The following is a 14,743-nucleotide window of genomic DNA, read 5'->3' as shown; positions in this document are numbered from 1 at the left end:
AAAATTAGGGGGGATATATATGTATACAAATTCTATTTTTAAATTTTAAGCATTTAAAACCTTATGAATAAATCAAATGCTAATATTCCATGGTGTCCCAAACTCAGTATTGGAAAATGCTCTAGTAGTGGTAGGTAACTTGGCTTTCCAAATATACTTACCACCGATCTGTGAACATCCAAGACAAAATTTTCAGGATTACTGTTTGTTGCTTGCAATTCTAAGGTTTCGTGTGTGGGATTAACTAAAGAAATCATCTGAGCCATGCACCTGGGAGGAAACACAAAGCCAGTAAACTTGTTCAATGATAATTTTATAAACTTGATGACTATTAATGGGTTGAACTGCATACCCAAAAAAGATATATTTAAGTTCTCACTCCCAATAACTCAGAATGTGACCTGATCTGGAAATAGGGTCACTGCAGGTATAATTAGGTAAGATGTGATCATACTGGAGTAGGGTGGCCCTTAATCCACTATGACTGGTGTCCATATAAGAAGATAATGTGAAGACACATGAGAAAATGGCCATATAGCAATGGAGGTGGAGATTACAGTGATGCGCCCCTACATCAAGGAATACCAAAGATTTCTGGCAAGCGCCAGAAGCCACAGATGAAAGAAGGATTCTCTCTTATTGGTTTCAGGGGGAACATGGTCCTGCTGAAAACCCTGAATTCAAATATCTAGCCTCCAGAACTGTGAGACAATACATTTATGTTGTTTTAATCTACCCAGCGGGTGGTACTTGTTATGACAGGCCTAGAAAACTAACATAATAACTTGTGTGAGTTTCAAAATAAGAATAATCATATGAACTAATGACGTTTTGCTAAATTAGTCCCTGATTTTCTATTTTTGAGACCAAATGTTATTCCACCCTGGGTACTGGAATATATTCCAGTTTTAGGAGCAATATTTACTTATTATTTTATAACTGTTAAATTCAGCCAAAAAAGTTAACATAGTCTAGACATAATAACAAAGAGTAAAAAATTAGCAAAGAATAATCAAGAGCGTTCATAATTCTCATCCCACTATCATTTTTAATACCTTTTGATGTATAGCATGAAAATTGTCATCTTGCAAAAATGCAAATCAAACCACACTGGGATACCACCTCAAACCTGTTAGGATGGCTGTTATTAAAAAAAAATAGTATGTGTAGGCAAGGATGTAGAGAAAATGGATTAGTGGTCCACTGATGATGGGAATGTAAACTGGTACAGCCACTATGGCAAACAATGGGGGGGGTTCTCAAAAAATTAAAAAATAAAACTACTATGTGATCCAAAAATACCACTTTGGACTATATTTCCAAAATAAATTAAATCAGTATCTTAAAAAGATATCTGCATTTCCATGTTAATTGCAGCATTATTCACAATAGCCAAGATATGGAAATAACCTAAATGTTCTTCCACAGAGGAACAGATAAATAAAATGTGATATATACAATGGAATATTATCCAAACGTAAAAAAGAAGGAAATCCTGACATTTGTGACAACATGGATGATCCTAGAGGACAATATGCAAAGTGAAATAAGTCAGAGAAAGACGAATGCAGTGTGATCCCATTTATACATGGAATCTAAAACAGTGAAAAATAGTCTTGTGGGAATTAAAATCAATTTCACTGCAAAGATTAATATAACTTGATGACATCTGAAATGGGCAAAGGTGCAAAAAGTAAGAGAGGTGTATGTAGCCTGTGATTGCCAGTGGACCAAGGGGCAAATATGTAAACTAAAGAGGTACTTGCTTCATTGTTCATCCAGAAAAATGTTTTCAAAGGAACTGAATCTAATAAACCTTTTTTTAATTGCTAGTTTCCCCAATAACGAGAAATGAAGTTTATAATTATAAATGTGTATACTGAGGATTGTTTTTTTTTTTTTAGTGCTTATTTATTTTTGAGAGAGAGAGAGACAGAGTGTGAGCAGGAGAGGGGCAGAGAGGGGGAGACACAGAATCCCCGAAGCAGGTTCCAGGCTCTGAGCTGTCAGCACAGAGCCCAACGCGAGGCTCGAACTCAGGAACTGTGAGATCATGACTTGAACTGAAGTCGGACACTTAACCGACTGAGTCACCCAGGCACCCCAATATACTGAGGATTGTTGATGCACATATTATTTAGGGACAGAATTAAATTTCTTGAGTTAAAATGTTGTTATACTTTTTCCTTGGGTTCCATATTCCTCATAATAAAATATTTTGTTATCAAGATGGTCTCAAACTTGTTAATACAGAATAACAAGGGAAAACTAAAATAATATTACCTGTCAAATCAATGAAAAACAAGAAGGTAATTTTCTTAAATGTTGATTTATTTATTTTTGACTGAGAGTGTGAGCGGGGAAGGGGCAGAGACAGAGGAAGACAGAGAATCTCAAGCAGGCTCCATGCTGCCAGCAGAGAGCCTGATGCAGGACTCAAGCTCATGAACTTTGAGATCATGACATGAGCCAAAACCAAGTCAGATGCTTAAGTGACTGAGTCACCAGGTGCCCCAACGAGAAGGTAATTTTAATGTGAACCAAGTGGTAGCACCTTAAAAACCATTTCCAGAATGAAGTGTACATGTGAACTCTGCATTATTTTTTTGACTTCTTATGAGTCTTAACCTCTTTTAAAATAAAAAGACACTTAAAAAAAAAAAAGACAGTGTCAAATGCTGGGGATGAGAAACTATTGTGAACCACGGAGAAGAATGAACTTTCTATAAAATAATAAAACAAAAAATTCCTCCAATATGTAAAGGTTCCTGAGGTGACTAAATTCAATTAATTTCATTAATTTAAGTCTGCAAATTAATTAGTAAGTGATCACTACCTGTCATTCTGAAATTCATTAATAATCATCTGTAAGGCAAACAATAAATTAAAGCTTTCTCTGACTTATAAGTGCAGAGTCCTGGGGCGCCTGGGTGGACCAGTGGGTTAAGCCTCAGACTCTTGGTTTTGAACAGCCTTCAGCTCAGGTCCCAATTTCAGGTCATGATTTCATGGTTCACCCACGTTGGGCTCTGTGCTGACAGCGTGGAGCCTGTTTCAGATTTTCTGTCTTCCTCTCTCTCTGCCCCTCCCCCCCCAAAATAAATAAAGATTAAAAAAATTTTCAAAATAGAAGTGCAGAGTCATACTAACTCCACTCATCTTTGCTTACACTTGATACAAACCTAGGAACTACATAATGTACCTCCAATACGAATATTTCCACTGCACTGGAGGCTTTTTAGCAAACTTCATGCTCATCATTCAGATGTTTAACAGAAATCTCAAATTTACAGGTCCCAAACTGAGCTCTTGATACCTACCCTCACACCAGTTCTTCTTATAGTCTCCTCTATCTCAGTTAATGTCACATCCTTAGTTCCAGTTGGTCAGGTCAAAACCTTTAGTGTCATCCATGCCCTGCTGTTTTCCTTATGCCTCAAATAGTAGTAGTCATTAGCTCCAATTTAAAAAATAACCCATAACTGAACACTTCTCTCCACATTCACTGGTAATACTCTGGCCCAAGCCGCTATCACCTTGGTCCTGAATTAGTGTAATGACCTCCTAACTGATATTCCTCTCACATCACATACAGATATCAATTCCAGGTAGATTGTACATATAAATATAAGAGGTCGAGACAATATATTTTTCTAGAAAGAACAGTGAAGTTCTTAATGACGTTGGAGTATGGAAGAACAGGAGAAAACAAAAAGGTAGAGAAACGACATTAAAATTAAGAATTTAATTTTGTTAAAAGACTCTATTAAGGGACTGAAAGGGAAACTCACAAGATAAGAAGGAATATTTGCAACATATATAACCCACAAAGGTTTGTATCTAATATATATAAAGACTTATAAAGATATAAAGGAAAATACAAACTAACAGAAAAATGGTGAAGGGACATGAACGGGCACTTCAAAAAAGCCTATATCAAAATGGTCAATAAATACATGGCAGATACTCAACCTCATTAGTCATGAAGGAAATGTAAATGAAAGGTATATTGATGAACCACTTTATACACATCAGAATGGTCAAAATTAGTCTTACCATACCCACGTACTTGAGAATGTGAAGCAATTACAATTCACGTGCGGCCGGTGGGAGTGTAATACAACCAATTCTGAACTCTGTCATTATCCACTACATTAGAGTGATATTGCATTCCTATGTTTGTACCCAAAAAAAATGGGCATAAATATGCAACAAAAGCATATACAATGTTACATACAACACGTTTCATAATATACCAAACCGGGGTAAAAAAACACAAAAGTCTATTAACAATAAGAAGGATTTTTTTTTTTTTGCAGGAAAGAAAATAAATGAAGAATCGTAGATAGAACAACATGAATGGGCCAATAAGTCCTGAATATCATTCAAATATGAGTGAAACAAGCATCAGAGAAAGTTTTGAATAGGAAAAAAGGAGTACAAAATTTATAATTAAAGAAAAAGACCATGACCTCTTAAAATGACCATTCATATCTCAAGTATATCACAAAAAATATTACCAACATGAAATAGGAACAGAACATTATAATAAAAAAAACCACATAAATCAAACATCCAAACAACAACAACAAAAATGGTCTTGGATGTTGACAGCTGACCTGAAAATTCAACAGAAAGATTGGAAGATAAATTCAAATAAATCTAACTTAACACAAAAGCACAAATGTTGGTAAAAAAGGCCAAAATATAAGAAAATTAAAATAGCCCCCAAGTTCTAAAACTAAAACATGGCTGTTTTAGGAAGAGACAAAATAGCATAATTTGAGACTTCCAGAAACTGAAAATCATGTGTTTCCATATTGAAAGGAACCCCAACCACCTAGAAAAATGTATGAAAATAGAGCCACACCAATTTATAGCATTAAAACATTTTAAAGACACTGAGTACAATTAATGGCCAAACTTCCAAAGAGGATAAGGATCCATAATAAGGCTGGCTCACAAAATAGTTATTATCAAACATGTTTTAATAATATGTAATTTTCAATTATACACAGTACAACTTGGATCAAAAGAAATATGCTTTAGAAAACCATGTACAAAAGTAACAAGAACTTAAAAAGAAAGAGAAAAGGTGAGCACCTTTTAGTGGAATGAAAAAAAAACACATGATTGTAAAACTGGCTGAGCTAAACATTTTCACATAAGTGTATTCGATTTGTTATATACACATATAGTTTTCATACATTAATATATTTTTAAAACGAGAAAAAATATACAACTAGAAAGACATTTGTTAATAACTTGAAGTAGACACTGCTGCTGCCCTACCCAGTTCCCCTAGAAGATCTTCACCAGTTCTCTAGCCTCAGACTCCAACCTCTACATGTCGCTGTTCGTCTTCCATCTGAGACCTTCAGATGATTCCCTTGGGCCCTGCTGTCTCCTCAAGTGTACAGATAGTAGAAGTGCCTGGGAGTTTATACCTCTTCCCAAGGAAGCCTATAGTGACTAGTTTGGGGAGTTCAAAAGCTCAGCATCTTGGCATCAGGACAAACTCTGAGATGTCATTTATGCTCCAGAGCTGTCTGCAGGATCAGATAAAGTCTGGGACTGTACCTGCAATCATGAGCTTGCTTACTTCCTCCCTTTTCTTATCCTGCTTCCCATATTCTCTTACTGATTTTTCTCACTGAGATCACTTCCTCAACAAATCACTTGCTACAGATTTATTTGGCTAACAGATCTGGCACTGGGAGAAATCAACATTCTTCTGGTGTACTAAGGGAGAGAAATGAACAAACAGGTACTGATTTGCCCACTACTGTGCATGCTCTTTAAAGGTAGGAATAGTGACTTGGTTACCCCTATGTACCAGCATCGAAACTGGTGCCAGACACGTAATAGGAACTCAACTATGTAAATATAAATGGTCATATCTCAAGGGCACGCACTATTAGCCAAGTGACCAAGTATTCTCCACTGCCCACTACTTACCCTCTGCTTTGCTTTGACCAAACTTCAGTCGGCCTTCTATCTTTCCCAAAGGCCCCTGAGCTCTGCTTGTTCCCAAGCCTGAGCAAGCACAAAAAAAGTGCAACATGCCTCCTTTCTCTGCTTCTCCTGGGAATTGGCTTACCACAGCATTGCTCCTTTTCCTATCTGTCCCCACCAGTCATTTTCCTTTCTATGTCCAGTTTTCCCTCCAAAGACTCTGCTTAACTCTTCTTGTCCCACCTTTACCTTTTACTGTTTGATTGTGAGATGCTTGCAGATTTCTGAGATCAGCATTCTCCAACTATTTCAATAGTTCCTTTCTTTCCCTTGCAATAATCATTTTGAATAAAGGCCTCTCTATACTAAGCCCTGATTTGTTTTTCTTTCACATAAGTTTTCCATGGGGTAGTTTCAATATCAAACCTTCCCTGGAAAAGAAAATCAATGACTGAAAATATATTTATGTCTTATCAAAAAAGATCAAGTGGATTATAACAATATTCTTTTAGAAAACTTTTTTCTTTACATGAAATAATTTTATCTATTAAATGGAACTTACTTGCCAAGGTCACATTGTACTTCTGGTATTGTGGTTGGTTTCGGTAATTCAGTAGTTAATCTCAGTAAATACCAAAACTCCAGAGCCACATTAGGTTGAAAAACAATGCTGGTGGAGAAAAACACACAAAATCTTGTCAGTGACTTTAGTTTGTGTCAAACCTGGCAGACAAAAATCCTAAATAGGTGGTTTCAAGTACAATATTTGACAACTGTTCGTGACAAATTCTACTCTTGTTGTAGATATATTAAAAATTTTTCATTTTTGGTGAGAAAATCACTTTATTATTCAGAAAAACAGTGTCACCATTAATATCTGTTTAATAAATGCCTGTTGAATGAATGAAAAATGTTTAATGAATTCAAATATCTTGCAAGAGCTATAACAAGTGAAGTCCTGCTTTCTGTGATTAAAGCCAACTTAGTTTGAATAGAACGCATGTATATTTTCATGCGACGGCTACCAAGTGACATGCAACTCTGGAGAGCTTCCCTTATAGTCTGCGTGTGCTCACCTTTGGGGGAAACAGAGACAGAACCTGTGACTGTCTACAAGTAGAACCAGAAAAAAAACTAATTAAATAAAAAATCAATAAAACCGGGCTGGCATCTCAGCTCTGTCATCTTTTATATGAGGAGACTTGAACAAGTCACTTAAAATAATTTTGAAGGCTTAATTTCAGAGGATCGACAATAAAATATAATGCTACACTCCCACCATACCTTTCATCTCTACAGCCCAGAGTTGCTGGAGAATACCGTGCCACATACTTAGTACATTCTAGTGGATACAGCTGAAGTTTCTTGAGTCCATTAAGAGCAGCATCTGATAACTGCACATCTAAGTGAATAATTCTCTTTTTTGGATTAGAGAGAGGTATTTCAATGCAAATGCTCTCCTAGAATTACAGAACAAATGTATAATCAGCTCTTAGTGTCAGCACTGAATTAGTATTCTACAAAAGCAAATGTAAAGAAAACTTTCACACAACAAAAGGCCATTTGTTTCATTTTCCTGCTTGATCTACTATTGAATATATCTCACTCACCTTTAATCTCTTATATGTTTTCCTTGACTAGTTTTGGCAAATGGTAACATTATTATTTTTTTTCAACAACAAATACTCCAAGACATCCATCTAGCTAAATGCTCAGGAAAGTGTAAAATTACTTCTAAAATATAGTTTTCTTCAATACCATTATTACCATGAGGTCCATTTGTCAATGTTTCCCCTAGCTGTGGTACTCAAACTTTAGCATGCATAAGAATCCTCTGCAGAGGTTGCTAAAACATAGATAACTGGTCCCCTACCCCAAAGATTCTGATTCAGTAGCTCTGGCATGGGGCCTGAAAATACATCTTTTCTTTTCTTTTTCTTTTTCTTTTTCTTTTTCTTTTTCTTTTTCTTTTTCTTTTTCTTTTTCTTTTCTCTTTTCTTTTCTTTTCCTTTCTTTCTTTCTTTTTTTCTTTGAGAGAGAGACCAAATCATAAGCAGCCTCCAGGCTCAGCATGGAGCCCCACACAGAGCTGGATCTCACGACTGAGATCATGGCCTGAGCCGAAATCAAAAGTTGGACACTTAACTAACTGAGCCACCCAGGCGCTCCCCCACCTCTTTTTAGAAAGAGAGAAAAAATGTATTTGTTTTTCTGAAAAATTTTTAAAGTTTATTTTTGAGAGGGTAGGGGAGGGGCAGAGAGAGACGGAGACACAGAATCCAAAGCAGGCTCCAGGCTGTGAACTGTCAGCACAGACCCCAACATGGGGCTCGAACTCATGAACTGAGGGATCGTGACCTGAGCCAAAGTCAGACGCTCAAGCGACTTAGCCACCCAGGTGCCCAGAAAATATGTATTTCCAAAAAGTCCTATTGATTCAGAGGATACAATCTGTAACATCAGCATTGAGTACTAGGGAAAATCTGAACTAAGAGGACAAATTATGCTGATAATACAAACTATCTTCTTGTTTAGATTCCTTCCTTCTATTTTGGTTTTTCCTGTCCTGCCCCCTAGCTACATCTACTCAGCCCTGGAAGGCACTCTTTACTGTTCCAAGTTCTTGATCCCCATGCTGGACTTTTCTGGCTAATGACTTATATTTCATCCCATTACAGCCGTGATCTCCATGACATTAAAGACCATTAATTGAAACAAAAGTGTTAAAGGTGATTAGCAGGCAGGACATATCTCAATCTTAAGCAAAGACTGTTTAAATTGTCTAAAATGCCTTACCCTAATGAAATAGAGAATGTTGGACATTTCATTCATAATTCAAAGCGTGGTAATGGATGTACTTTAGGACTTGGAGGTATTTTGAAACTTATCAAATTAAAGGAGTGACAAAAACAACCTTGATGTTAAGCTGGTAGGTACAGGTGGTGATGGGGAGAGAGTTATTCACAAAACATATCTTTAAGATAGACATTACAGCTTCATCCAAGGAACGAACATTTGCTTGATTACCAATATATAAATAAATGAGTGGATAAATGTAACATTTGGGGGGAATAGAAATAGCATTTAGTATGGTGAACAACATCTGGTAAGGAAAGATGAAAAACAAGAATATATACAAATTTACAACTGAATTGGGATATCATTTAAAAAAAATTTTTTTTAACATTTATTCATTTTTGAGAGATAGAGAGAGACAGAGCATGAGCAGGAGAGGAGCAGAGAGAGAGGGAGACACAGAATCCAAAGCAGGCTGCAGGCTCCAAGCTGTCAGCACAGAGCCCAATGTGGGGCTCGAACCCACTAACTGCGAGATCATGACCTGAGCCCAACTCAGACGCTTAACTGACTGAGCCACACAGGCGCCCCATGGGATATCATTTATTACAAATCAGATTTAATTATAAATGCAATGGAAAATGGCCACTGCCAATAGTTTCAGAAGATATTAGAATCATGGATTCCTAAAATATATGGGCATTTAAATTGCTATATTAAAATAATCAATGTTCATAATCATAAAGAAGGAAAAGTAAAAATATCAAATGCAAAAAACCCAATAATGACATTATGTCACAAAGTTTATAATTTCATGAGACTGCTATAGAATTTAGCCTTCTAGGAAGTCTCTAAGGGTCAAACAGATCAACAACTAAACCATATGACCAGGATAACAAATACCAACAACCATATATTGGCCTAGAAACTTTGCCCAGGTCTTTAGACAGAAAACTAAAATGAGACATTTGTCCTGGTCTATTACTCAGATATTTCTTAGAGATGATCGGTGTCAGTCTATAATAATGCCATAGCTTCTTCTTCATAAAAGTAAAAAGTGATTTTCAAAATGTTTTCACCACAACCTCAAGGAATTAATTAAATAACGGCCCACATACACGTACCACTGAAAAAAAAAGATTCACAAAACATTCCTTACTCTTCCCACACATGACATTTTCTGATACTTTCTATTTTCTTTTATTCTATTTCTTTATTTTGTAATTTTTAAAATTTTTTAATTAAAAAAAATTTAATGTTTAATTTTGAGGGAAAAAGAGAGCATGAGCAGGGGAGGGGCAGAGAGAGAAGGAGACAAAGAATCTCAAACAGGCTTCAGGCTCTGAGCTGTCAGCACGGAGCCTAATGCGGGGCTCAAACCCACAGACCACGAGATCATGACCTGAGCTGAAGTCAGGCACTTAATGACTGAGCTACCCAGGTGCCCCCTACTCTATTCTATTTCTTAAAAAAAGAAATAATAATAATAATAATAATAATAATAATAATAATGCTCATTTTGACCCACTCATGTTTTGAGATCTATACAATGAAAACTCTGGTCTAAAGAGGAATGAAGTACTGGAATACCAAATTGTTTCATGTCTTATCACATATAAACTTTGAGCTCAAAGTAAAACAAAACCACTTTCAATCTAGTGTGATCTCTGTGAACTACAAGCCATGTAGTAGTAGCAAGTAGTAGAAGCATGCCCTAGTGTTACAAATGTGTTAGGACCTTCTGCACTTGGCCAAATCTCAAGAGATGAAAATGAGGATGCAGCTCTGGGGCATTTGTGTAACAGTTCCTCTTTGATACGTCCATGGCTGAGAAGAAAAGCTGGTAAAAGCAAGATAAGAGGTACCAGCCAGATGTCCAAGGCCGGATACTCCCCTTGCATGCTCTTGGCTTCTGTAACCTTGTTTGCCTCCTGCCTCCACCAACTACCCAAGTAGCACCACTGATAAATGCCCCCTCCCCTTTTTCTTTTTTCTCTTGGACCCCCTCCCATCCCAGCCATAAAAGGAGGCCAGCCAATGCCAAGGTTCGGGACTCAGTCTTTGGAGGTGACTCCACTGGGCCAGCACCGGTGCACAATGAACAGTCTTTCCTGATTCCCCAAGTGCATGTGGCTTGTCTCTTCCTGGGCATGGTGTACTTGCTGTAACATTTTGGAGCATTGGCCGGGAAGCCAACAGCTGCACTAGCCCCTTGAGCCACCGTTGTCGGTGGCCAGCAGACAGGCCACTCTTCGAGGGCCCCTGTGACAGAAAAGAAGGCACACCGCTGGTGACTTCACTGGACTCTGACCCTTGCTGGGCTGGCCATAGTCCGCCCCCACTGCACTCGGATGGACTCCAGGGGGAATCAGAAAATTCTGCCAGGATGGGACATCAGACCTGGTAAGTGTCCCCGGGGACCCAGGACCAAGTTCAGGCCCGCCCTAGAGGCAGAAGGGGAGCTTGATCACCTTCCAGGTGACACAGTCTCTGCATAGCAGAGGGAAGTCCTGGGTGGAAGTCTGCAATCTGTGTGAATGTGTGCGTGAGTGCCCGTGCTCCACGGTCTCAGCTACAGAGCCTGAGTGGGTCCTACCCTGCAATTCCGCGATGACCTCATACAGTTCAAGGCAGAATCAGGTTCACAGAGGCCTCATCCGAGTCAGGGGTTTATACTGACCTGCCAGTGCTAAGAGGCATCTAAATCCCCGTGAGGGGAGCGGCCAGGCGGACGAAGTGACATCTTCCCTTGTGTTTGTCCTGCAACACCGTACATTGGGAAGGATTTATCTAGAATACCAGGATGGGGGAAAATTCCTCAAAACCAACTGTTTTGGAATGTATGATTAAGAATTTTAAAAAGGGATTTTCAGGTGACTATGGGGTCAAATTGACCCCCAGGAAGTTACACACTCTCTGTGAATTAGAATGGCCCATGTCTGGTGTAGGTTGGTCCCCTGCAGGCACCTGAGATGTCCCCACAATCTGAGCTGTTTATAAAGTAGTTAGTGGAGACCTTGGCCACCCAGATCAATTCCTATATATGGATCAGTGGCTGGAAATAGCCCAAGTCAAGCCTACTTGGGTCTGGGTTGATGTTAATAGTAAGGGACAATGTAGGGTCTTAGTGGCACAGGCCAAGAAGAAGACCTCATAGCAGAAAATTCTGCCCTCCATCCTCCAGGAAAATTCAGAAGTCCCTCCATTTCCACCACCATATGCCCCCAGTGCCCCATCAATCAAGGGAGGGGAACCTCCCCTGCCTGATAATCCACCCCTATCGGTCTCGGCTCTGCCAGCAGTCAGACCACCCCAACCGGGGACACCTCAACTGGTAGGAAGATGCCTTAGGTCCGTGGCTCAAGGTCCAAAGCCCCCAATGGCAATGCAGATGGCATTGTGGGAGACTAGGGGCCGCCAGAGAATAGGCCCCAATGGGACCCGACAATAGGGGGGATTGTTTTTCTACTACCAACCGTTCTCTACTACTGACTTCCTCAGTTGGAAACACCACATGCCGCCCTACTCTGAGAAGCCACAGGTGATGACAGATCTCCTAGAATCCATAATCCAGACTCACCGCCCTGCTTGGGTCAGCTGCAAACAGCTTCTTCTTACCCTTTTCAACATGGAAAAGCACTGACAAATTGTCCCCAAAGCCAGAAAATGGCTCCAGATTCAGGTACCAGATGGGAATCTAGATATTGAGGCTTGGGTATGGGAGGCTATGCCCGAAGAAGAGCCCCACTGGGACCCCAACACAGAAATGGGAAGGGCCAGACTAGAAAAATACTGACTCACCTTCCTCCAGGGAATAAAACCAGGGGCCAAAAAGCCCACCAACATGGCAAAGGTATCTGAGGTCCTACAAAAGCCAGAAGAGAATCTGGCTGATTTCTATGAAAGATTATGTGAAGCCTTCAGAGTTTACACTCCATTTGACCCAGAAGCCCCTGAAAATCAGTGCATGGTCAATGCTGCCTTTGTGGGACAGGCCCAAAGTGACATTAGACAGAAGCTCCAAAAATTGGAAGGATTTGATGGAAAAAATGCCACAAAATTATTGGAAATCGCCAACAAGGTTTTTGTAAACTAGGATCAAGCTGCCAGAAAGGAGGCAGACTGAAGAATGAAACAAAAGGCAGCTCTCCTGGCCGCCGCCTTGAGGTGACCACCCCCTCCGGAAGGGCCCCCACGGAAACCATGAGGGATGCAAGAACAAAGAAGAAGGGCGCCACTGGGGTGGGATCAATGTGCCAACTGCAAAGAATTTGGACACTGGAAAAATGAACGCCCCAAATGCCAAAAAGGGAGACCAAACACTTCTGCTCTACCCAGCCACTACCAGCCAGGACCACCTGAGGCTGACCTGAATGGACTGGCAGGAGTGGACTCTGATAAGGAAAGACCAGGTTCTATCCAACTAGGTCCCTATGAGCCCACGGTCAAAATGAAGGTGAGGGCCAAACAATAGACTTCATGGTGGACACTGGGGCCGAACACTCTGTGGTGACATGCAAGGTGGCACCTCTGTTGGGTCGAGAAGTCACCATTGTAGGAGCACAGAGGTGTAAACCCAAAGGTCATGTTGTGGTCGCCGACAATGCCAGCTGGGGCGTCACCAAGTAGTGCATGAATTCCTGTACCTACCTGACTGCCTGGTCTCACTGTTAGGTAGAGACCTCTTAGCCAAGTTGGGTGCAGATAACCTTCTCCTCAAACAGACAGACACAATTGCGCCTAAAAGAAAAGGCCCAACCCATGACTTTGTCCCTGACGATTTAATGGGAAGAAAAATGGAAATTATATACTTACCCTCCTGGGGAGCCAATTGTGGCCCCCGAGCTAGAAGCTGAATTCTCTTCAGTTTGGGCAGAAGGAAACCCCCCTGGTCTGGCAAAAAACCATCCCCCCCAATATTAATTGACCTAAAGCCTGGGGCTGAACCTGTCAAAATACACCAATATATGATCCCACAGGAGGCATGCCTGGGGATCCAGACACACTTGGGACAGGCTACTCAAATGGGGACTTCTAAAACGATGTCAGTCCCCATGGAATATTCCCCTGCTGCCTGTGAAAAAGCCTGGGACAAATGATTACTGCCGTGTACAAGACCTGAGAGCCATTAATGAAGCAGCCTTCATGTTGCATTCAGCATTGCCTAACCCATACACTCTACTAAAACTCATACCCTCTGAAGCAGAATGGTTCACATGCCTAGATTTAAAGGACACCTTCTTCTGTCTCCAGCTAGAGCCTAACAGCCAACCCCTATTTGCTTTTGAGTGGGAAAACCCTACCACATGGGCAAAGGAACAATTCACTTGGACTAGACTGCCACAAGGATTCAAAAATTCACCAACCTTATTCAGTGGGGCACTAGCATCTGATTTAGCCAGGTTTCCAAGATGGAACCTAGCATGTGCCCTCTTCCAGTATATGGACAATCTCTTGCTAGCCAGTCCCAAGCAGACCCAGTGCTGGGAGGGAACTAGAGCCCTACTCAGGCTATTAGCAGAGGCGGGATACCAGGTGTCAAAGAAAAAGGCACAGATCTGCCAAGAGGAATTTCAATATTTGGGCTTCAAAATTACCCAAGGCAAACAGATGCTGGGAGCCAAAAGGAAACAGGCAGTCTGTGCCATTCCGGTTCCCACTACCTGCTGGCAGATCCAAGAGTTACTGGGAGCAGCAGGATTCTGTCCAATATGGATCCCAGGGTTCTCAGAGTTGGCCAGACCTCTATACAAAGCACTAAAGGGGGAAGAGAGAGCACCCCTTTTCTGGGCCCCTAATCAAGAAAAGGCATTCAAAAGTATAAAAACAAAACTCACGGAGGCACTGCTCTTGGGACTCCCAGATATATCATGAGATTTCAACCTGTTCATACATGAGAAGAATAGGGTGGCTCTGGGGGTTCTCACCCAGGAATGTGGGCCTTGGCAAAGACCAGTGGCATACCTTTCAAAGCAGATTAACTCAGTTGTGG

The 14,743-nt window shown here is 40.3% G+C and overlaps 1 protein-coding gene across 1 annotated transcript in view; it reads right to left on the bottom strand.

Annotated features, from left to right (window-relative positions):
* Window positions 1–14,743, bottom strand: part of CFAP47 (cilia and flagella associated protein 47) — a 545,688-nt gene that overhangs the window by 113,768 nt on the left and 417,177 nt on the right. Inside the window, exons 55-57 of the mRNA XM_053202225.1 lie at window positions 7,240–7,415; window positions 6,518–6,625; window positions 162–270 (exon numbers count right to left, since the gene is read on the bottom strand). Of these exons, the coding sequence (XP_053058200.1) occupies window positions 162–270; window positions 6,518–6,625; window positions 7,240–7,415 (393 nt within the window). The remainder of the gene's footprint in view (window positions 1–161; window positions 271–6,517; window positions 6,626–7,239; window positions 7,416–14,743) is intronic.

Source organism: Acinonyx jubatus, chromosome X (assembly GCF_027475565.1).
Source record: "Acinonyx jubatus isolate Ajub_Pintada_27869175 chromosome X, VMU_Ajub_asm_v1.0, whole genome shotgun sequence".
In the NCBI taxonomy this organism is placed as follows: domain Eukaryota; kingdom Metazoa; phylum Chordata; class Mammalia; order Carnivora; family Felidae; genus Acinonyx; species Acinonyx jubatus.
The sequence above is the reverse complement of the archived record's forward strand: the minus strand, read 5'-3'. Positions and strand labels throughout refer to the sequence as shown.